This window comes from Natator depressus, chromosome 2 (assembly GCF_965152275.1).
Source record: "Natator depressus isolate rNatDep1 chromosome 2, rNatDep2.hap1, whole genome shotgun sequence".
NCBI lineage: Eukaryota > Metazoa > Chordata > Testudines > Cheloniidae > Natator > Natator depressus.
Window position 1 is genome coordinate 52276314 of NC_134235.1, and position 23762 is coordinate 52300075.

The 23762-nt window shown below is 41.7% G+C and overlaps 1 protein-coding gene across 1 annotated transcript in view; it reads right to left on the reverse strand.

Moving 5' to 3' along the window:
- Positions 1–3632: 3632 nt before the first annotated feature.
- The window catches only part of PKIA (cAMP-dependent protein kinase inhibitor alpha), a 68625-nt gene continuing 48495 nt past the window's right edge, over positions 3633–23762 (reverse strand). Inside the window, exons 2-3 of the mRNA XM_074943043.1 lie at positions 11980–12157; positions 3633–5187 (exon numbers count right to left, since the gene is read on the reverse strand). Coding sequence (XP_074799144.1) covers positions 5108–5187; positions 11980–12130 — 231 coding nt within the window. The 5' untranslated portion in view covers positions 12131–12157 and the 3' untranslated portion in view covers positions 3633–5107. The remainder of the gene's footprint in view (positions 5188–11979; positions 12158–23762) is intronic.

Here is a 23762-nt window from a genome sequence, read left to right on the forward strand (position 1 = left end):
TATCTTTAATACAAGGTTAAAGGGATTTTTAATGGTGTGTTTGCCATAGTACTAAGCAGGCTGAAGTTTCTGTAAACCAAACCCCAGACTTTGTTTAACACTGTTTATTGTTGGAGAGTGACTGGTTTACGTTAACACCTTTGGCCTGCTTATTCCAACTAAATGAATACAACAGGCCTCACTAGGCCAAGTCCTTCCAATCCTCTTCAAAAAATTGAAGGCCTCTGTGGTCCCAGGGTCCTGTCTATTTGCTGGATCAAGAAGGCAGCCCTGAGTCAGTTTACAACCTAGGCTTGTATCTAAAAGTCTTTTCTTTGGCTGTTGGTCTCCGGAGAATCCAGTTTCAACAAATAAATATGTATCTCCCCAAAGGATGGCTTTAAAGCCTGCTAATGGAGGAAGTTCATTAGCATCCCCCTCCCTACTAGAGAAGGTGAAAACACATACACCACATACACAATTGGATTTTGAATATGATATACCCTGAAGGTGTTAATCCTTATACCAGTGGCTCTCAACCTTTCCAGACTACTGTACCCCTTTCAGGAGTCTGATCTGTCTTGTGTACCCCCAAGTTTCACCTCACATAAAACTACAAAATCAGATATAAAAATACAAGTGTCACACTATTACTGAAAAATTGCTTACTTTCTCATTTTAACCATATAATTCCAAAATAAATAGATTGGAACATAAATATTGGACTTACATTTCAGTGTATAGTATATAGAGCAGTATAAAGTAATTGTATGAAATGTTTGTTTATACTGACTTCACTAGTGCTTTATATGTAGCCTGTGGTAAAACTAGGTAAATATCTAGATAAGTTGATGTACCCCTTGGAAGACCTTTGCACACCCCCAGGGACAAATGTACCCCTGGTTGAGAACCACTGCCTTATTCAATAAGGGCTAACTTATCTCACTAAAGTTTATCTTAATTCCTTAAGTTTTGTTCAGGATATTACACGGTTTTGTCAGTCTGTCACACTGACTATCCACTATGCCTCTGGAGAATATCATTTTCTGCATAAGGCCCTATTAAGGATATCATTAAGAGGAGCTGCCCTCCTACCAGCTACTGGTGTGTGCTATTTGGTGACCACAGCATCTATTACTTGACCTCATGCTCCCCTGAGTCCCAGCTCCTTCATATCCACACCCTGTGGGGATACTTCAAAGCATGTCTCCTGGTGTACAGGCCCAGGAAGGAGCTGGTACAGCATTCTCCTCCCACTACAAAGAAGGTGGAGAATCAGTTTAAAAAAAGAGACCAGTCAAGTCATCCAGCCCCCATCTCTACCAATGCATCACAGATTCCTATTTCAGAGGGAGATGGGGGAATCATGGAAAAAACAAAACCAAAGACAGGAAGGAGAACATAATAGAACAGAACAAGGGAGCAAAAAAAGGGCCAGAAACCTTAATGCAGCATACCCAGGTAAAGGAGGCAGAACACATGGGACCAATGTTAAGGTGAAACAGTGGCTGCACCATAGTTACTGCGGTGTTACAGAGTTCACTTTTAACAGGAGCTTTAAGTCTTTGTTTTGTCAGTCTCACTGAAATGGCAAACACCAAAATATAGAATAGAAACTTTGAGCAGTATTTTCATGCTGGTTTGATGAAAAAGGAATTGATACCATGAGAATATTGAAGAGTTTTAAAATCACCCCTTTTGGGCATTTTATTCCTGCTGGATTGTCTCACTTTCGTTTGTTCTTCTTTTGCAAGAAATCTAAAACACCGTGGGATGCGTCCTTTGTGGCAGAACATCCTCCATCCACACAGAAACTTAAAAGCATAGAAATAAGTTAGAGGAAAGACTTATTCATTCCTTTCCACCTTCCCATTGCCTGCAACAGTGCCCCTAGCATGCTTATGGCATGACTACTCAGATGCATGGAATGTGTGCAAGTCAGATGTGCTGATCTGTTGATTTAAAAGCATTCAAGGATCATTGCTAAGATTTGACATTAGAGTGCAAGTTTGATGTAGTAAGGGTTCTTACTGTTTTTCTGGTATCTGTTGCAGATGGAAGTGAAAGCCTTATAGAGTGTGTTATCAATAGCATAGGCAAGACGAAGGTGGAAAGGAATGCATAAGTGTTTCCCTTAATTTCTGATTTCCATGCTTTTAATGGTTTTGGTAGCTACATCATGTCCTGCTGCAACTTCAGCCACCACTAAATGTAGTTTTCCATTTATTAATAGGACCAACAAAGACAATATGGGGAAGAGTGTGAAGGACAGAAATGTGAGGGGATAAGGGAAGGGAACACTATGAAAAAAGAGCCCCAGGAATAGCCCACCTTAACAGTTATAGCCTTTCTACAGAATTTTTAAGTCACCCTATTAAGTCCATGTTGGTTACATCCTTTAGGTTTTTAGAGTAATTTCTATAGAATCATATTGGATTAAAATTCCCAAACTCGCTAGGACTTTTCCCACAAGAGATGAGACAATAAGGCATGGGGAAAGGTAAAGGACAGAGGATAGGGCAGTGGGGATTTAGAGACAGCCAAGAAGTGATGGAATTGCATATTTAGGGCCCAATTCTGCCACCCTTCCTCAAGTTAAGTGGTAACTTGAACTGAGGCACTCTGATGCTAGAGAGAGAAGCAACTTATATGTAGAGTTCTTGCGATAAAACAGAGTACAGTGCCATCTCAGTGTAGAAGCAGCAGAACTGGGTTCTTAGAAAAACAAGAAAGGTACCATTTTTCCCTTAAGAAAGATGAGCACAGGAAGCACAGCAAGACGGGAATAAATAAAGGGGAAAGAACAAATACGAATTAGAGATGGAAGGAGAAAATGGAATTCTAGTCCATGAAATAGGAGACTGAAGAAGGAAAACATATTGAGATGGGGGAAAAAATGGAGAAAATAAGCAAGGACAAACACTTGGGCTAACGCATTATATTTATTTATTCCTGCTGGTACTCCTTGATGTCATTTTCCTAGCAAATATCCAACAAAGCTGTAAATCTGGAGGAAGGGAATAGCAAAATGATGTTTTGTTGGGTACTAGAGAGTCTTACTTCTTTGCACTGTTAGTGCTGGGATGACGTTAACTGTTTCATGCCACAGTGGAAAATCATGCTCCCCCCTGTACCCCCCACTGAATTTCAAGCCTTGATGCAGAAGTGAGGGGAAACCTTTGAACGACAATTTAGTTTTCTTCAAAGGAACGCCAAGGGAAACCAATCAAGGCACAATTAGTATGAGTTTATCAGCAGTTAGCTTGAAAGGAAACAGGCTACTCCTGCAGGCACCAGAAATGCTACGAGTTTGACAGCCAGATATCCAACTTCCAGACAACAGGAGGTAAAAGGGGCCAGACTGTGCTAATGAACCACAGGCAAACTGCTGGTTTGTTATTTATTAACACTAATAAATGAGCTCATAATACCGATCAGAGAGTTTACACATCTCACAAAAAATTCCATGTGACAAGTATCATGATACATATTGTAGAAACAGCCGTGGCCATAACAGTAAATAATGTTTCATTAACTGATGAGTAATATACCAGAAAGCAATCACACTAGTAATCAGTAAGAATTTACAAACATTAAAAAGTGCATAACATTTGAAACCGAAGGAAAAAATGTGACATCACCACCTGTTAATTAAAAAAAAAAAAAAAAACGCTTCTCTTTTTACCCTGTGATTGGTGCGAATGCAGATGCCACAGTAGTAGTCAGTCGTTCTTCTCACTCACCTAGGTCAGGGAGACATGGGATTGCCCCAAGACTAAGCACTAGTGTAAATCTCTGGCCTTTTTTGCCCAGGGGAAATTGACCATCATAGCTACTGCAGAATATCTTATTCTAGAATAGTTATTCCAAAGTAATTTACCCAGGTGGACACATTATTCTGGAGTCAGAGTGACTTTCTTCCAAAATAAATAATTAATCTTCTCACAAAAGCAGAGGAGTTATTTTGGAATAAAATGACTTTCATTCCAGAATTGAAAGTCCACAGAGGGGAGTTATTCCAGAATAGCTTCAATTATATCGGAATAGTTATTCCAGAACAGTTGTTCTGGAACAGTCAGGCTGGTCAATTTCTCTCATGTAGACAACAGCTAGGTTTAACAGCAGGAACCACAGCTTCACCAGCACCATGGGCTTCATTATTTTCAAATCAATGTTTTTCAAACCATACAGGTTATACGTTTACTCTAAAACAACAATAATAAAATGATTGGACTTTCTCTTCTTTTTTAAAAAAAGCCCAGAGAAAGATTTATAAATCTAAGAAAAAAATATAGGGGAAAACACAAAATGTAAAGATTCAGTTCGAATCCCGGATCTGCAACGAACTACAGTCAAGTGGCTGAACTGTACCACAGACACAAGACATACCGAACTGAGGGAATATTCACATTAGTGAATCACTCTGAAGGCTCATCTAGTAATAAACTGGAGTGCTGATGAGTCAGTAGTTTTAGGCATAATCAATTTAGCAGTTGACATTTTAATTTGTCATGTGCACACCACCACATTATGCAAAAAAACAGCCCTTTCAAACAAGTGATAGAAAAATTCACAGTAACAGAAATATTCTTCATAAGCATTTGAGACAGGGCAGGGTGGAGCGTCTAAGTAGTACAATACAAAACATTGTAAATAACAGAGCTGTAAATCACAGATGCAGAGTTCTAAAACCAGTGCTTTCTACACAGTTCTTTTACTAGGTGATCACTTTGGCCAGAGAATTTTAAACTCTGAGGATCACTCAAACCTTTGCCACAGAACACAATTAAATCCTCTGATGGTTCAAAGACCATTTGCTACAAGAATTATCTATTTTGTTCTACTTTCTACAAGCATTCCCATCAAGTGGTTGTTATGAAAAGATCCATCCGATGGCAATGTCCCACGATTAATAACGTTTCAACCATTGCTAATGACAGAGGTAGAACAAATTCTGTCTGCTGTCACAGCCTGCGTCCCCATTTTTAGCATTATGCTGAGCAGGTTCCAGCAGTGAAATGCATCCATTTTCTTTTCCACCAGCTTGCTCATGGAAACAAATTTGTTCCAGTAAACTCCTGCAGTCTGCAAACATCCAGCAGCTGCTCCTGTCGGTCAAAGTTGGATGTCAGCTTTCTTGTTTCGCTGCTTCCCCCTGGGCCTCCCCTGCTTGTTCAGTTGGGTTTCTTTGTGCATCTCCTTCGCCTTCTGCAAGGAACAAACAAAGGAGGGGAATGATTGGGGAAAAAAACTAACCAGTTTTCAGACTGATCCATTCTAGATCTGTATTTTGCTCCTGGAATAAAATTTTATCCTTTGCCAAATTTAAGAATTTTGCAGTGTTATTGTAGCTGTGTTGGTCCCAGGATATTGGAGAGATAAGATAGGTGTGGTAATATCTTTTATTGCTCGAACTTCTGTTGGTAAAAGAGACAAGCTTTCAGAAGTTGGTCCAATAAAAGATACTGCCTCACCCCCATGGTCTCTCAAAATTTAAGAAGTGTCAGAAGATATCTGAGAAATAAAGCCAAAAGGAGAACTACAATGCTGACAAAATAATGGTGCATTTAATTCAAATATGCTTTAACGATACCCTATATTGATGAAATATCAAGACTGCATATTTAAAGACACCCTGACAAACCTGTTTCTGGCTGAACAGTTATCGTCTATCATTGCAAGTAACATTAAGATTACTAAAACAAAGATGTTAACAGTTTTCCAGGTTTCTTTACCATGTTAATTTGACTATATAAGAAAATCATTGTTTGTATTGTGCCTAAATACAGCTCTCTGGTGGGCTATACAATTATGGTAGACAAGTACCATATTAAACAATAGAGGTAAAATTATTTTTTAAATTAATTCACTATGTGTAGTACTTTCTCCACGGACCACACTCCACATATGCCACTACTTCTGCTGTCTCATTATAAGCCACACGAATGATTTGCAGACTGGAAAATATGTCTTACAGTGATAGACTTAAGGAGTTCAGTCAATTTAGTTAATCTAAAAGAAGGTTAAGAGGTGACTTCATAATGGCCTATAAGTACCTACAAGAGCAAAACACATCTGATAGGAAAGGCCTCTTTCAGCCGCTAGATAGCAAGATCCAATGGTTGGAAGTTGAAGCTAGACAAATTCAGTTTGGAATAAGAAGGTAGTTAACCACTGAAACAATTTAGCAAGCAAAGTGGTGGATTATTTGTCACTTGTACTCTAAAGATTGAATTACAGCATAAATTATAGGGCTTGATGCATGAATTACTGGGTGAAATTCTATAGCCCAAGTCATGCTTAGGTCAGATTAGAGGATCATAAGGCCTTATGGCCTCAAACATCTAAACATTGTCACAGGGTGTGTCAAGGCTGATTCCTCACTCTGGCACTTCGAGTGCAAAGGTGGGGGCACACAAGGATTTTAAAAATTAATACATGCCACTCCAGGCTTGTATTAAACTCCCAAGGTTACAGCTTTTCTCTGACCTTGGCTTGGTAAACATTGTCACCACTCAAATGCAAAACCCCTTTGAAACCCAGGAAGGCGCACTTGGGAATTCCTTCCTGTGGGGTACCCTCAAGCCCTTTCACCCCCCCCCCCCCCCCGGGAGAAGAGCAGAGAAAGGAAAACAAAGAAATCAGCTGTTGCCACCAGCTAATTAAAAAAAAAAAAACATGCACAAACCTCTTGGAACACCAAAAATCCAATCCTGTTTTTAAAAAGGTAAATTTTATTAGAAACAAAAAGAAAGAATACACATCTGGAACTTAGGCTTTTGCTAGATTTAAAAAACCCACTTACAAAAATTAAACATCAACAATAACTTTCTTGAGGTCCAGCTTAAAGGTTACAGCAAAACAAAAGCATTTGGGTTTAGCACAGAAGAGTCCACTAGCCCTAAGAAATAAATAGAAATAAACGTAATTGCATCTTTCTAAACATTCCTGATCTACTTACACATTTGGGGGTTCCAAATAAGTAGTTCTAGGTATGATCTGATGATCTATGATCATACCTGGCTTAAAGCTGCTTATAGCATAACTGCTCCCTGTTCCCCTCTTTCCTGGAGAACAACAGCACACAAAGGGAAAGCTTTTTTCCCCCAATTTTAAAAAGTTCTAGCCTTTCCATTGGCTCTTTTGGTCAGGTGCCCACTCCTTTTCTTTTACCTAGCCAGGGAGAGTTTTTAACCCTTCAGAGGTAAAGCGAGAAGAGAACAGCCACCAAGAGGGACTTTATAGCTAACTGGCTGGCTGGGTGTCCATAAAAGGGAGTGACCCCCGCCACCCTTCATTTATCACAGGGTGATGGCCCCTTTAAGGGGAAATGGGCCAGTAACATCTGTGCCATAATTAATTAGGTGCTTTCCAGCCTGGGGGCTAAGGAGGGTCAGGTGGTAGTTTATGGACACCTGGCCCTTATTAGAAGACTGACAAAGCTCTGTTTAGGGAGTTAAACATAGTGGGCGTGAAGCCTTCTGTGGGAGGCAGAGAGCCAGGGTCTGCAGGAGGCTGGGTACTGTAGGGCTCTATACCGAAGTAAAGAGGAACAACAGATAGTAGACAGACTTCTATGGAAGGCCCAAAGTGAGGGTCTGCAGGAGACTGAGGGGACTTCCAGAGAAGGAGCCTGGAAGTTGGGGATCTATATGAGAGAGAGAGAGAGAGACACACACACACACACACACACACACACACAAACGCAGAAGGGACTGGGAACAAGGCCCAGAGGCGGGGCATTGGAGAAGCCCTGAAGGCCAGAAGAATCCTTTTGTTTCTTTGGGACTTTTGTTTGGACTTATTACTTCAAAAGGGGATTGAACTCAGAGTGATCCAGCCCGAGGGCTGAGCCACAAACTCTAGCGGGGAGGAAACTGAGGAAGGGAGTGCCTGCAGTGCCACACACAGCCAGCAGGGCATTACATTACAGTACACCCTGTGACTATTTTGTAGGCCGTTCCACTATTTGAACATAGTAAGGTAAAAAAAATATTGTTGTTTAACCATCTATGCATAATCTTTTACTAATTCAAGTGACACTGAATATCTGCAACTGTATCTTCATGCACACACCCACACATGAAACCATTCACTTCTCTACGAATATGCAGTGGCACAGCACAAATAAATAAAATACCAAGTTCATGCAGAGCATCAGCTATTAAGGGTGAACTTTTCATAACTTCCTGTTGATAAGAAAATTTACAATAATGATAATTACCAACCTGACCAAAGGTAAGCATGGGAGGTTGCAATTTGGATGCATTCACTAACACTGATGCTTATTCTATTAATTACGGGCTGACTTATAGATAATACTTTTTTAAAAAATACTTTTTGTTGCCATCCTTTTTCTCCGAACACCTGCCAGTATCTGCATTGCACCAATTCCTCAGATCCTGCAGTCCCCTCTTCCCTAACCCACCATTATCAATGACCAAACAATTAATAGGGATCCATTGGCATATGGACACCTCCTACTTGAAGATAAAGTAAATCTCCTTTTCCCAGCTGAAAGCTCTGAACTTTTTCCTTGTCTCAAAGCCTCCCCTGTTTATCTTTTTGAACACTCTAGTATATATATTGACAAAAGTGGCTGTAAAATCTGATTTTCAGTGCCCGCTCTGGCTCATCCCACTCCACACACAGTGAACAGTTCTGGAGCTTTAATATTTCTCTTGACCTGCAGGGAGAACTGTGGTGAGGAATAACTTCCTGCACATGATTCTGGAGCACAAGTGCAATGTTAAGGCTCCAGGAGTGAATTTTCCTTTAAGGATTCTTCTCAAGTCATCCCATCACTGACCAATCTATAACACCAGTTGTCTTGCATTTGCCGCCACTGACATTTGTTCTTTGAGACTCATTGAGTGAAATACGGTATTACATCCAAAAATCATGATTGGCTTAAAAAATAAATGTTAAAAACCAGAAAGTAAATAGAAACAACCTGAGGTTCCACGGTGCTCTTGGGCCACGTTTTCAAGCTTTTTTCCTGAAACCATAAGGGCTAGAATCTTATTTGAAAAAAAAAAAAAACAAAAAACATTTGCGGAGATTCTCATGCAATGTTTTGATTCCAGCAGGTGGGTTTTAAGAAATGAAATATCACAAGACTTGCCATAAAATTGTGAGAGTTGGCAACACTAGAAATACTTTAAATATTACTGCCAATGACCTCTCTGATCAATCTCTAATTTATTTTCCCTTCCAGATATTCTTGGTCTTTTATGGTCCATTAACTCTCCCAGAGGTTATGTCACTGACTTAATCCTATCAAAATTTATCTTCTCCTCTACTCATTTTTACTGATCCAAACTTAAGCTATCATTCCAATTCTGTATTGCTCTGCCTAAATCAACAGTCTTGCTTTACTCTGAGATGCCTGGACCCTCTCAGTTTTCACAAGGAGGTATCCCTCTCAACTTCTCACCTGCCAATTCTGTTCCCTACTCTCTATGACAAAACTGCATATACTGTACCTGTAACTTTTTTCCCCTTGAGCAATTTGTATCCATCTAATCTCATAAACCAACATCCCTCACTCTACTTTTTAACCTTGGTATCTGGGTCACTTTTGCTAAATCAGGCGCTGGGCTAGTCTGTACTGAATTCTGAATTAAACAAATGCTTCAAATTGGGTTTCATCATCTATTTTGACAAGGTGAAAGCTCAGCTCACTGAGCTAACAATTTCTCTAAGAGCACACAAGTATAAAACCCTGCTCTCTGTTGTCAGCCATTACAGAGGGCACAGATATCTCAAGTTTCCTGTTGTGGTTTCCATACTTATCCAATCTGAAAAGCAATTCTCCCACAGGAATAAAAGTCACATTGCTGCAAAAAATGACAGTATGTATTTATTTTAAATACACTGTTCATTAAATGTGCCCACTAGGAAGTTGCTCATTACAGCTGATTTATTTTGACTAGAGAGTATTGGAGTACTTGTTTTGAAGGAATAGCCTTATACATAATTATGTACGCTTTTGCAAACAAATATGAAGTAGAAGATGAGAGTCAAATTTTGGAACTACCAACTTAGTTGAGTTTGTCACTATATTGGCGTAATTTAACTAATAAGAGCACTGTTCAGCACAAATAGTCTGACACCTTTTGGCAGCACGTACATTGGCAACGTCAGTCTGTTCCTCACAAACAGGTGTCTACATCAGAAAGCTGCCAAAACTGGCAAGCAGCACCAGGTACAGGACAGGCCTGGAGAGTGATCTACCCTCTTACCCTGACACAGGTTTGGTGGGGCATCCTTTTCTGCCATTGGTGTAACAGTGCTAGGGACACTGCAGAAAACCTCAGTTTGAGACTTTTGATTTGGCACCTTTAAAAGAACTACATTCACTTTGTAAAATCAGTTAGAGGGGGCGGGGGGAGGAGAACAACGCTCCAAAAAAATCCAGACCATTCCCAATCCGGAAGATTAAACTACATAGTTGGATATATTGTTAAGAGGAGGTAGGATGGCATTTCCATGTACCTTGTTAACCTTATAAGATTTTATGGGCTGCTCTGAAAACTTGTCTGAAATTATTAGCATTTACATAAGCTGCAAGAGAGGTCTCAAACAAATTAAATATAATCTTGAAACATGTATCAAATTTAAGCTAATCATTATTTAACCATTCCCAGGGTTTATGAAGATTCAGGATCTTAAGTCTCCTTCTCATCACAGCAAAGCCTACTGTATCTATGTGATAAATATGCTAACACGAATTAAATCAAATTCCTTTGAATGATCACAAAAGTCACTCTAGCTAGTAATTGCTCCTTCATCATTAAGAGATACTGAACATAGTCAAAACACTGAAGTTTGACTGTGTAATTGCAGTTTTGTAAAATGTAAATTTATGGTAGGAAGAAAGTTTAAAGGGAGAAGTTGAATCTTAGCTGTAGGAATTTTGAGTATACAGCCCCAGAAGGCTGTATATGGCGATTGCACTGGAGGTGGATCTACTAAGGATACAAGATGGCTTGTTACACAAGTCCAGGAAGACAAACAAACAAACTCCACAATCTCTATGCCGATCTGTTCAGTGGAGAGAGAAACTGTCAAATCTCTCTCTGTCCCCACTGAAACAGCATGTGGGGCCCTTCAAGCTACTGCTTGCCACTGGCCTGTCCTTTACAATCTGCTGCAGATGGAGCACGTATAGGTTTATGTCAGGGCTATTAGAATCAAAGGACAGAAATGTCAGTTTTTACTACAGGGTGGGTGGGTGGGTGGGTGTGTGTGTGAATAGGAAAAGAAGTTTCAAATAAAACAAAACAAGAATAATCACATGAGTATCACTGTCTTTTAACTGATGTACAAATAGTAATTACTGCTCACAGTAATTTAGATAGGAATGTCTTATTCCCATTATACAGTTGGAAAAGCAGAGAGAAAGCGTAAATGAATCGGTGCAAGCCCGCACAGTGTACTAATGGCAGAGCCAAGATTAAAAAACACAAAGACAAACATACACAACTGAACAACTCAGGCATGCCTGGCTCCTAGGCTGTGTCCACTAGCCTACCCCATAGCCTCCAATGAGGCAAGAGTGGGTGTATAACCGAACATTGGAGACGAAGCCTCCCCGCAAAAACAAAAACACAAAACCCCACATTAAAAAACAACCATAAAGGCATTTACAATTACCTTCTGAACTGACTTTTAACCTTCTTATTTTTTCACAATGGAAAGAATATTTGATCTTCTGTAAGCAAAACCTTTATATAGGTCACCAGCTCCAACGCACTGTAGAAAATCACTACTTATTTCTGTTGTGTGTCGAGTTTGGGAAGAGAAGCCATTTTTAAATCTGAGCTTCTGTATGAGTAGCAAAACCCACTGATTCTGCAACATCAGATGAAGGGTTGGAGTTTATCCATTCACCCATGGGGAGCAGTGTGTGTGTGCGCCAACCAGATTTACTAAAGTACTCATTTCTTCTGTTTTCTTTTTTGTAAACAGCTGAAATAAAAGAATACAAGTGCTTACCTCTTTTGTTTATATCAAGTTCTGATAACTTTAGGGATAGTTCACTAGAGTTCCCACTTGTAGAGGACACCAGGATATCATGTAGTGCATTTCTTCTACCTGTTCTTCCTGAAGCAATAAAATCTGCATATGTAGATTCCACATCAGTCATTGCTAACAAATATCCACATAGCAGTACCTAAATATGGAACAGAAAAAAGGTCCATATTTAAAACATGGGAAAGGCAAAAAGGACAGGGAGGCAGAAGAGGACAGCTAGATGCCTCCAATCATGAAAAATGAAACCTTTAAAATGTGCTGGATTTACAGTAGTAACACAGAGACCCCTCAAACTACTGAAGTTGGCAAATTAAGAGAATAAAATGAATAAAAATAAAAAGTGCAAGGATGTTGTCGCACAAATGTTCTTTATTAAACTATTTTTACAACTGTAGTTTCAATATGTGAAAGAATATTTCATAATACAGTCATAAGTGCAGTTTTTAATGATAAATTTAGTAACATAAGAACTCTGCTATATAGTGTTTGCTGGGAAGTGGGAGTTGGAAAGAGTTCTTTTCTGCGTGAAATACGAAGTACACGGATTAACAGAGTTTGAATTAGTGAAGTTCTGCTTTGTTTCTGCATGGTTAATGTTCTTCTCGGCAGTGGAGAGATTGTGGTTTGATAATATTGGTACTGTATATACCACTAGGGCTTCATAAGTAAATTTGCTTTGCTGTGGTATCAGCTCCAAAGTGAATGCATTGCAATAAAGCCACTGATGTCGGTGGAGCTATGTTGATTTACACCTACTGAGGATCTGATCTGCACCATCTCCTGGTGGTTCAATACCTCTCCTCTCCTTTCCCTTTGCAGGAGAATTTTATTACAAATGTTCTTGAAAAACCATTACATTTGTAGGCTTCCTTTTGACAATCATATTTCTTTTATGTGCCCAAACTCCATTAGCATGCTCACCTAAAGTTTTCTGCAGAGATCTAGACAGGTAGGTTTCATTAATGAAATTTCAGAAAAGTCATGTCTACTACACCAGTACTTGATAGAAAAGGGAGCACCAAGATCCACAAAGAAGAGGGTAGCATTACTCCTGAGGGAATTCTGCACCACTGTACATGTGCAGAATTTATGTCCCCCACAGATTTGATTGCTTCCCTGCAGAAAAATGACTTTCTGACAGGGATGCAAAGGGAAGCCACAAGAACCATCATGCGACCCTCCCCAAGCAGTATGTTTCAGGTGCCCAGGGCAGCCAGCAGAGAGGTAAATCACTCTGGGGCAAGGGGCAGGACTGGGGAAGACCAGATTGGTGGCTCCTACCCTGCACCGGGCTGCTAGTCCCGGCTGGGCTGGGGAAGACGGGACCTCCTCTTCCCCTGCATGGCTTTCAGGACCATGTCAGACCCACCCCTAGATTTCTTCCCTGGCTGTAGGAAGGGCTGCAAACTTCCCCACCTCCCCCTATGCTTCCTGCACCCCTTGCTCCTCAGCTGCAGGGGGAAGGATCACTGTACAGGGAGCTGCTCCCCCATCCGCCCAACCCCCGTGCATCCAGACCCCCTCATACCCAAACCTTCCCACTGAGCCTCATCCCCTCCACACACCCAGAATCCCCTCCCTCCCCAAGCCCCACTCTCCCTGCACCTGGACCACCCCACCAAGCTACCCGCACCCAGATCCCCCTCCACTGAGCCCCAACCATCTTCACCCGGACTCCCGTGCAGAGTCCCATTACCATTGCATCCAGAACAATCCAACAAGCCCCTGCGCATCCAGATTTACCCCCTGGCCCTGGATCCCCCACTGAGCCACCAGCATCCAGATTGCCCCCCCACAGAACCTTTTCAACCCATACCTGGATCCCCCCACACTAAGCCCCTCCACACTTGGATCCTGCCCTGCTGAGCCTGCCTGCCCACACCTGGTGAACCTGGCATTGAGGGGTAGGGCCATGGGGTGTTTCTGGGGCAGAGCCGGTCCTTGTGCTGTACCAGGGTTGGGCGCAGCCTCACCGCTGAGTCCATGTCCTGGGGCGGGGGGACGGAAGCTGCACTGTGATCTCCCACCTCTGTGCAGCCAGTGGCCTGTGCTCCCCAATGCCATGCTGGAGCCTCTACATTTATTTGACAAATAAAATTAGCAGAATTTTTAATTTTTTGGCACAGAATGCTCTCAGGAGTAGAGCATGCTTTGACCACAGGTAGCACTCATGGGGCCAAATTCTGCCCTCATTTACATGAGTGCTATTCCAGTGAAGCCACCAAAGGAAGAATTGGGTCCCTGATGCCAATTTAAACCTTGTTAAGTTGGTGAAAGTATGTCAACAATTCCACAGGAATGAGTGAAGGGTTACTTACTGAAAACGTATACAGCAAAAACCATTTTCATCCATTACCAAGACTTTTTTCGGGGGGTAAACAATGACCTAAAGATAGACCCATCCTCTGGATATCATAATGTTGTCTATTTCGATTATATGTTAGGGACTACCTTCTGTGTCTGAACTCGACTGTCACAGCATACATGGTTTTTTCCTTTTCTGCACTGTAAGGTCTGAGGCCTTCTTCTGCAGCCATATTAGGAGAGCAGCAGCCAGGAGCCAAGAAGCAGGAAGTCACATCCTCACATTCCTTCTAAATTACAGTAAAATAATGTAATACTGGGCTGCTAAGAAGGAGATCCTGCCCTAATAGCACCCACCAATCACCAGATAAAGAAACAAATCTTAAAATGTTTAAAGAAAACTTTGTTTGATAGCATTCTGTCTGGCAAGGAATCACTTAACAGTTGTGGGTGTGAAATCTCTACTACTTTATTCTTTTGCCTTTATGGTCCCTACTTTTCTATTGTTTATCTCTATGGCTTCTGCCTGGTTTTTTGATTGTTTCTGTTTGTTATGTAACTAATTTTTCAAGGTATAAATCAACTAAGGTGGTTGAAGATTGGTTGAAGAATTGTTTCGCAATATGCCAGGATTAGTCAAGGAATTATTTTGTAATACTTTAGTAAAATGATTGGTTAAGGTATACCTAAGCAGGACTCAAGTTTCACTATATAAACTGGGGTCCAAAAGAAAGTTCTTTGGAACCAACTCAGCTCAAGATCAGAGCTGCCAGATCTCAACACCCTGACAACTATATTGTGCAGAAGCTGAAGTCCCCAGATGACCTGATCCTGACTGGCCAGTAAGAAAAGTTATTGGGAGTGGTGAGCATTGTATGTTTAGCGTGTGCATTCTGTTTTGGTGTTCGTTAATAGAGATTTAGGATATCACTGTGTAAGGCTCTTTCACTGGTAAAAGACCCTGCAAACCCACAGAGTGTAAGGCTATGTCTTGAGCCTATGGAAGGGTAATGGTTGATGCCCTAGAGCAGCATTTCTCAAACTGAGGTCAATGGACCCTTGGGGGTCCCCAAGGGTACTTTAGGGGGTCCGCGGATCCCACTGAGAAACTCCTTCCCTTTCCTCCCAGTGCCTCCTTCATGCTGGGGAACTGCTGTGAAGGAGGTGCTGGGAGGGAGGGGTAGGAGCAGGGAGACTTGGCTCTGTGCCAGCTGCTTCCAGGCTAGGCAATGTCTCTGCGGCCCCAAGGGGTGGGGCAAAGGGTCTCCCCGTGCTGCCCCCGCCCCAAGTGCTGACTCCGCAGGTCCCATTGGCCAGGAATTGCAGCCAATGGGAGCTGCGGGGGCAGTGCCCGCAGGCTGGGGCAGTGCGAGGAGACCCCCTGCCCTCCCCTGCCTAGAAGCCTCTGCCAGAAGGATGTGCCAGTTGGGAGCCGCCCGAGGTAAGCGCTACCTCCCTCACCCCAGCCCAGAGCCCACACCCAAACTCCCTCCCGGAGCCCACACCCCTCGCCCCCTCCCACATCTAAATTCCCTCCCAGAACCCGCACCTCACCCCTTCCTGCACCCACACTCCCTCCCAGAGCCTGCACCCCAACCCCCCTGCCCCAGCCTGGTGAAAGTGAGCGAGGGTGGGGGAGAGCGAGGGAGGGAGTGGGGGATGGAGTGAGCAGGGGCGGGGCCTCAGAGAAGGGGCAGGGCAAGGGCTGAGCAGGGGGGTTTAGGGTCCCTGAAAAATTTTAAATCAAAATGGGTGTCCTCGGGTTGCTAAAGTTTGAGAACTGCTGCCCTAGAGTGTGCAGGTAACAGCGTAACTGTAGATGTTTCCTTTTACTGCCACCTCCCTGGCTGCAATAGACTTAAAAGAAAACACGCAGATTGAATCAGGTGGTGTAGTTCAGTGGTTGCACAAAAATCATATACCAGGAAGATCTTAAATGCAACTGACTCTTTGGGTCCACAGGCATTTCACTTGACTGCCTTGTGCCGAAGAAGCTATGAAGAACAGATGATAAGTATGAGCTGAGCTTCACTGGGTTAGTATATTACAGAAAAATGACATTGTCAAAAAGGAAACAGCGTATGCTCCTTCTCTGTAAAAACATTCACATACAGTGTTAAGATTTAACTCTATCAGTAGCTGAAGTTACAGCAGCTGATGCCAAAGGCTCCCAAGTACGTATAAAATCTTCATTGACATATTACTCTTAACCTAAAGCATCTGTTACTACTGCATACTATGAAGTATTTCCTAAAAGCCAAAACCAATATTTATGCAATCCTTTAGAATACAAAAAGAGATTCAACTTCTTTTCCTCTAACAAACCCTGTATTTTCATGGTCTTATAAATGCCCATTCATTTTAAAAACAAACACTATCCTCACAAATCTTGTCCATTCCCGCCCTGCTTTTATTTTAATCCCTTAGCTCCCTCCATCTTCGCACAGCCAGAGTCAGTTAATCAGCCTAGTGTGCCATATTTGAATCTACTGACAAGCTCTTTGAGAAGCCAGGGAAAGGGGGTGAGGTACAATATTCTATCCAGCTAAATATAGCCATATTGAATATCATTGTAAGAGTGACTTATCCACAAAGAATTTCAAGACTATGAAGCTTCTGAGAATGAACTACTGACACTGTGTCACACGCCAAATGCTGAATGGCTGACATAATTTCACTCCTGGGAATGAGACCCATGAAACAAGAAACGTGCTGTGAAGAAAGAGGGAATTAAAAGAGGTCAGTGTGTCCACAGGCTTGTCTGATATATGCAAAATGGTGATGTGCCTTTCAGTTAACCAAAGCTTTCTTGGGCTTCATAATAATCCATGCCAGGATATATGTACTGATTCCTGTAATATGTTGTCTCCTCATAACAATGCGAAACACTGAAGCAGTTAATTAACTTAGTGAATTTACTACTTAGTTCAACCCCAAACTGCCAATATGTTTTTTAAAAACAAAATAAATAAATGGATTAAAAGTATATAGAGTGGGGATGAGAGGATGAGGATAATGGTGTCATTAGCAGTCACAGGTCAGGTTAAAAACCAACACGACTTCAAACTTGCCTGTGCTTTCCTCCAAAACATGTCAAACTTGACATGACCAGAAGACAGATTTACTACTAGATTTTAATGCAACTTACTCAAGTAATAATTGTTTGGTCCTTTTATTTAGGGCAGGTTTCTAGAAGACTAAGTGCAAATCCAATGAGTAAGTGTCTAGCCACAGGAGCCACTCCTTAAAAACAAAAAGCTTGAATTTTGATGCTAATATAGCATCAGTTCCAAGTCTACACAGCAATTGTCCCCCCCCCCCCCCATTTGAACAATTAGTATGCCGGTTTTACAAGTTTTAGAAAAAGAATCCCAGGATTTTGTCTCCTGTGTATTTTCACCTTGCTTCCTCATGGTCCATGATGCCAGCGGAAGTGGTCAGCACTATGTACCCTAACTGACGTGAAGGCAAAAGGTTGTTCTCCCACTTTTCCAGGTCCTTCAACTGAACATCAAATCTGGGACTGATCACACCACATTTGTTCAGTCTGCCTGTGAAATTAACAACAATTTTCCCAGCTCTGTGATCGTCAATGATCTCAAATTCACCAATGTAACCATGCTTCATCATCACAGTTAAAAACCGGACGATTACTTTTGCCAGGATGCTGCTTTAATCTGTTAAGTGCAGCAGCATCACACTGCCAGAAGGAGCATTCTTTCGTTCTGCAGAAAGCTGTACACTGCTTTGCTGATTACAGTGAATTTGCTCACAAATTGATGAAGTACGCACTATTGCTCAATTTCATTTAGAACGTTTTCAACTGTGTTTCACCCCAGGTGTTTGCAATACCCTCACCCCCCACACCAGTTATGGCAATTTCTAGAGCCAACATGGCTCATAGTTTTAAAGGGCTACCCTTAACTTTCCCTCAGAGTTTAGAAATCAGGATGATTTGTCTGTCAGGGGAAGAAATTAGTGACAAGTGGCTATCTTTCACAGTGGTACTACTCTAGAGCCTCCTGCTTTGCCAGATTTACTGATCTACAGCTCATACTGGCAGAATCCAAGGATCTCCTATTTCCTTCCTTCTGAGGACCTTTATCCACCAGATCTACTAGATGACAACAAATAGGGAGGTGGTTTCCTCCAATGTGAACACCCATACCACTCCAGGAATTAGGTGTCAGGAGATACATAGACACAGTTTTTATTTCACCTCCGTAACTGGAGTACATCCCTCTCCCCAGAATGACTGAGTTACACCAGGCCTTGGATTGGCTTTGACTACAGGGTCCTTATTTACACATTAACCATAAAATAGTTATTCAGTAGGGGCTGCGGGTACTCAGCACTCCTAAACCCAATGGGAGCGGAAAGCATTCAGTAACCCTGAAACACCAGGCCTGTGGCAGAGTATGGTTAGAACAGGCCACTCCCACATCATGGCAACTGTCACCCTAACCTCAGTTTCTTCTCCTGGTTCTCCATCAATTCACATGAACCCAACAGTTTATTTTATGTTTCCCTTCTTAGATCTGTTTTATTAAGTCAGTCTAGTTCCATAGTCTAAGTTTGGTTGTGTTCCCAGATACTAAGGTTCCTTCCCTGATCAGTGGGGTATCATAAATAATCCTCCTCTACCCTGCCAGGCTTAGATCTTTTTCTCCCCTAGTTACCGGGGTTCCTACAGCCTTTGTTCCAGGGGCTGCAGCACAGCTGCCCTTGGTAGAGGGTTCTTTCCTTCCCTCTTTTGAGGGACTTTGCCTAAAGTCTGGCAAGCTTCTCTAGTCTGCCACCATCCTGGCTGTACTGCCAGAGAGCCCTTCTGCTCTCAGCAGGTCTCTCCCAGGTGTGAGCAAGCAGCCAATCTTCTAGGAGGCACTGCCTCCAGGTGACCCCTGACTCAGGTGCTGGTGAGCGCTTGTGGCTTCAACCTCTTAGATTCATAGATATTTAGGTCAGAATGGACCATTATGATCATCTAGTCTGACCTCCTGCATAACGCAGGCCACAGAATTTCACCCACCACTCCTGCAAAAAACCTCTCACCTATGTCTGAGCTATTGAAGTCCTCAAATCATGGTTTAAAGACTTCAAGGAGCAGAGAATCCTCCGGCAAGTGACCCGTGCCCCATGCTACAGAGGAAGGCGAAAAACCTCCAGGGCCTCTTCCAATCTGCCCTGGAAGAAAATTCCCTCCCGACCCCAAATATGGCGATCAGCTAAACCCTGAGCATATGGGCAAGACTCACCAGCCAGATACTACAGAAAATTCTTTCCTGGGTAACTCAGATCCCACCCCATCTAATATCCCATCACAGGCCATTGGGACTATTTACCATTATATGCTCAGCTCACACAGTGACAAGACTTCTTTTCTGATGGCAGGTATTGGGTCATTTCACAAGTTCAGATATTAATGGGGTTTGGCAGCAAGTGAAATTAAAAAAAATCCCCTGGTACGTAGGGGAATGTTGCGTGCTATTGGGACGCAGAACAGTAGTGGGCTGCTCAAAGCCTTCCTAGCGAACCTTTGAGTAATGACTACATCATATTCTTTTTTATATATCCATATAAATACAATAAATATATACTATATTACAGAGAATTCAGGAGTGTTTTCCATGTTATTCTAGGGTATCTAACAAAGAATATGAACTCCTTTTGGAGTACCTCATCAGGAATATCTCACAAGGCATATAACATGAACACTTCTGAATTCGCATTTTAAAATGTACACATACAGTAATTCCTTGCTTAAGGTTGTAGTTATGTTCCTGAAAAATGCTACTTTAAGCGAAATGATGTTAAGCGAATCCAATTTCCCTGAGCCCTGTCGTGTCCCCTCCCTGCTCCGTGGAGATGGGGTAAAGGAGCGGGGAGCAGGGAGGGGACGTTAGCACCCCTCTTCCCCCACCCCCTGCACAGCAAGCAGGAGGCTCCCGGGAGCAGCTCCAAGGCAGAGGGCAGGAGCTGCAAAGGGCCGCGTGGGGAGGGACAGCTGAACTGCCGGCAACTGACAGCCTGCTGGGTGGGCTGCTGTACAGGGAACTTAGGGGAGCTGATAGGATGGCTGCCGGTCCACCCTGGTGCCAAGCCCCGACCAGCTAGCTCCAACGGGCTGCTCTTTCTGCAAGCAGTGGACAAAGCAGGCAGCTGCCAAACACTGTTAAAAGGGAGCATTGCGCAACTTTAAACGAGCATGTTCCCTAATTGATCAACAACAAAACAACGGGATGACGTTAAGTGAGGAGTTACTGTATTATATTGAAAATATATTTCTTATATATAAATTAGCCATAACAGTAATAAAAGTACTCCTGGGAAGATTCTTTTTTAAAAACCCACAGAAATGGGCTTGGTTTCCTAACACATATGCTGCAATATTTATTGACAACTTCTAATTTTTGTGCCTGTATAATCTCCTTAATGTCACTGAAACACAATTTTGTTTTGTGTTGGCATTTTAGGCAGAATCATGAGACATTATTCCTTAAATATGGAATTTCATTGACGTCACCAAAGAAATCCTCTCTCACTGTGATGGCTTGATGCCCAGAAACCCGATTTATTTAGTGCAACCACCACCAAGCAATTACCATTCCTTCTTAAAACCCCTTTTTTTCATTCTCTTTGGGACGACTGGAATCTGGCTTTTAGTATATAAACTATTTCATGAAACAGGATTTTAATTTCTTAATTAACTGCATTAACCCGGTCTCCTTGGATAAAATCCTCATTCTGCTCCCATTGCCTTCAATAGGGCCAAAATGTCATCCCTTAACTTTAAAAGTTCTTTAAAAAAAGATGAAATGTTTATGAATAACCAGCTACCAAGTGTTATTGAGGAATTTCCTGATGTTTTTCAGTAACGTTTTCTGCTGGACTCAATTCAACAACAACAATTACTAACAGAATATTGAAAACATAATAAAAATATAATAAAAGTATTTTACAACACTAATCTTTAGCATGGAAAGACTGGTAATGACTTTATCATTACAGTTGCAACAAGGGGGTCATTCAAAAACATTTCAAATTCAGATTTTCATGATTTAAAGTCTTCCAGGTTAACTCTTACAGTGAAATATTTTAATTCATTCCCCGCCTCCCCACCCCATACTTCCTAAAACTACTAACAGTTATAAAACGTTTAATTTAAAGATGACCTCTCTGAACCAAGCTCAGATTTTGTGATCTTTCTTCCATTCTTCTCCACAGTATGATCAAGTTAAAGGTCAAGATTTGATGGGGCATAATATATCTAATTGTACGGTCTATAGGTTAGTTGTGTTATTGGGGTGGGGAACTAAAGCTCATTAAATTAAGACTACTGCACAAGTCTACTGAATACGATGGAGATAAAAAAAAACTACAACCACAGAATGCTCACATACTGTCACCTGAACTTCTGGAAACAACAGCTTCTCCCCTCCCGCCCCCCCACAGGGCCTGCTCCTACTGAAACTGACGGGAGCAACTGAATGTCACAGGGAGCAGAATCAGACCCCCAGGAATTCTGGCAGAAGGGGAGACTTGCTAAGATCTGCCGGGGGAACAGAAGAGGAACTCCTCTACAACACACCTTTGCAGGTGCACAGAATAGGTGCTCCACTGCTGTTCCTTCAAATACATTTTTGACAAGTCTCTCTGCTTCTATCCTTTGATCTCACTAGCCCAAATTATGGGTTAATATTCATCACCCTTTTATATACAGTTTATTGTATCCCTAAGCTTTCCTAGCAATGTGTGTTACATTTTCATGAACATTTCTTTCTCCAATACAATCTGGTTCTACTGGGAAAACTGGAACACAGCCTGGCACTTAGTTGGACCGCAGTGTAAAATCCTGACTCCACTGAAGTCAATGACAAAACCTTCCATTGACTTTAAAGGGGCAGTATTTTACCCAGTGACTTTACTACTGTTCTCAAGAATCTGGAAGTGAAAGCATAAAAATTATGCCACATAACACAGACAACTTTTCAATGCACATTAAAAATCAATGCCCAGAAGTTACCCAGACCAGTAGTACACCCCTGGTTCTTGAATTAAACCTATTTCAGGGACTGGCCCCTCTGTTGGAAAGTCTATTGTTTAACCTGCCATTGCATCACATCCATGTTTTGTCAGCGTTTCCATTACTAATCACAAAGAAAAGAAACAAAATGAAGACAAAAATCCAACAAGTCTGTGAAGAGTGTCTTCAGTGTAGGATTTGGCATGTGTTACCAGTAGCAGGAAGAGGTAGTTTTGTTTGCACTAAAAATTACTGGAATATAAAACCTCACAAGACACAATCCTCCCTGCTCTCCCCCTCCACACACATAGCTGAGAATTAAGAGTGGATTTTTCAGCTTTATTAAAAAAAATTCTCAGGGTTTGGTGGGTAAACATTGTGTCATGATCTGAACATCACTGAAAAATAATGATCTATAGTCAGCTTTCATATAGGAACATAAAACCCTATCCTTAATACTATGCAAGAAACAGAGGAGTTGTACAATTATGTTTTAAAAATAAAATTCAGTGAAGATTCAGCCTCCCTGTAAGCTTTTTCCAGTCAACAGGAAGCCTCTGTGACTATATTTCCCACATGAACTAATAGATTCTAAGGCTAGACAGGATCCCTGTGATCATCTAGTCTGTCCTCCCATATATAGCTCAGGCCATAGAACTTCCTCAAAATAATTTCTAGAGCAGAGCTTTTAGAAAATTATCCAATCTTGATTTTAAAATGGTCAGTGATGGAGAATCCACCACAAACCTTTGTAATTTGTTCCAATGGTTAATTACTCTCACCATTAACAATTTATGCCTTATTTCCCATCTGAATTTGTCTAGCTTCAACTTCCAGCCATTGGATTGTGTTATATCTTTCTCAGTTAGATTGAAGGACTCATTATTAAATATTTGTTTTCCCAATTAGTGCTTATAGACTGTAACCAAGTCACCCCATAACCTTCTCTTTGTTAAGCTAAAAAGATTGAGTTCTTTGAGTCTATCACTATAAGACTTTTTTTCAAATCCTTTAATCATTTTCATGGCTCTCTTCTGAGCCCTCTCTTATTTATCAACACCCTTCCTGAACTGTGGGCACCAGAGCTGGACACGGTATTCCAGCAGCAGTCACACCAGTGCCAAATACAGACATAAAATAACCTCTCTATTCCTACTGAAGATTCCCCTGTTTATGTATTCCAGGATCACATTAGCTCTTTTGGCCACAGCATCACACTGGGAGCACATGTTTAGCTGATTTTTCCCATAACTCCCAAATCTTTTTCAGGGTCACCCCTTTCCAGAATGGAATCTCTTCATTCTCTAAGAATGGCCTACATTCTTTGTTCCCGGATGTATACATTTATATTTACTCATGTTACAACACATATTGTTTGCTTGCACCGAGCTTACCAGGCAATCCAAATCACTCTGAA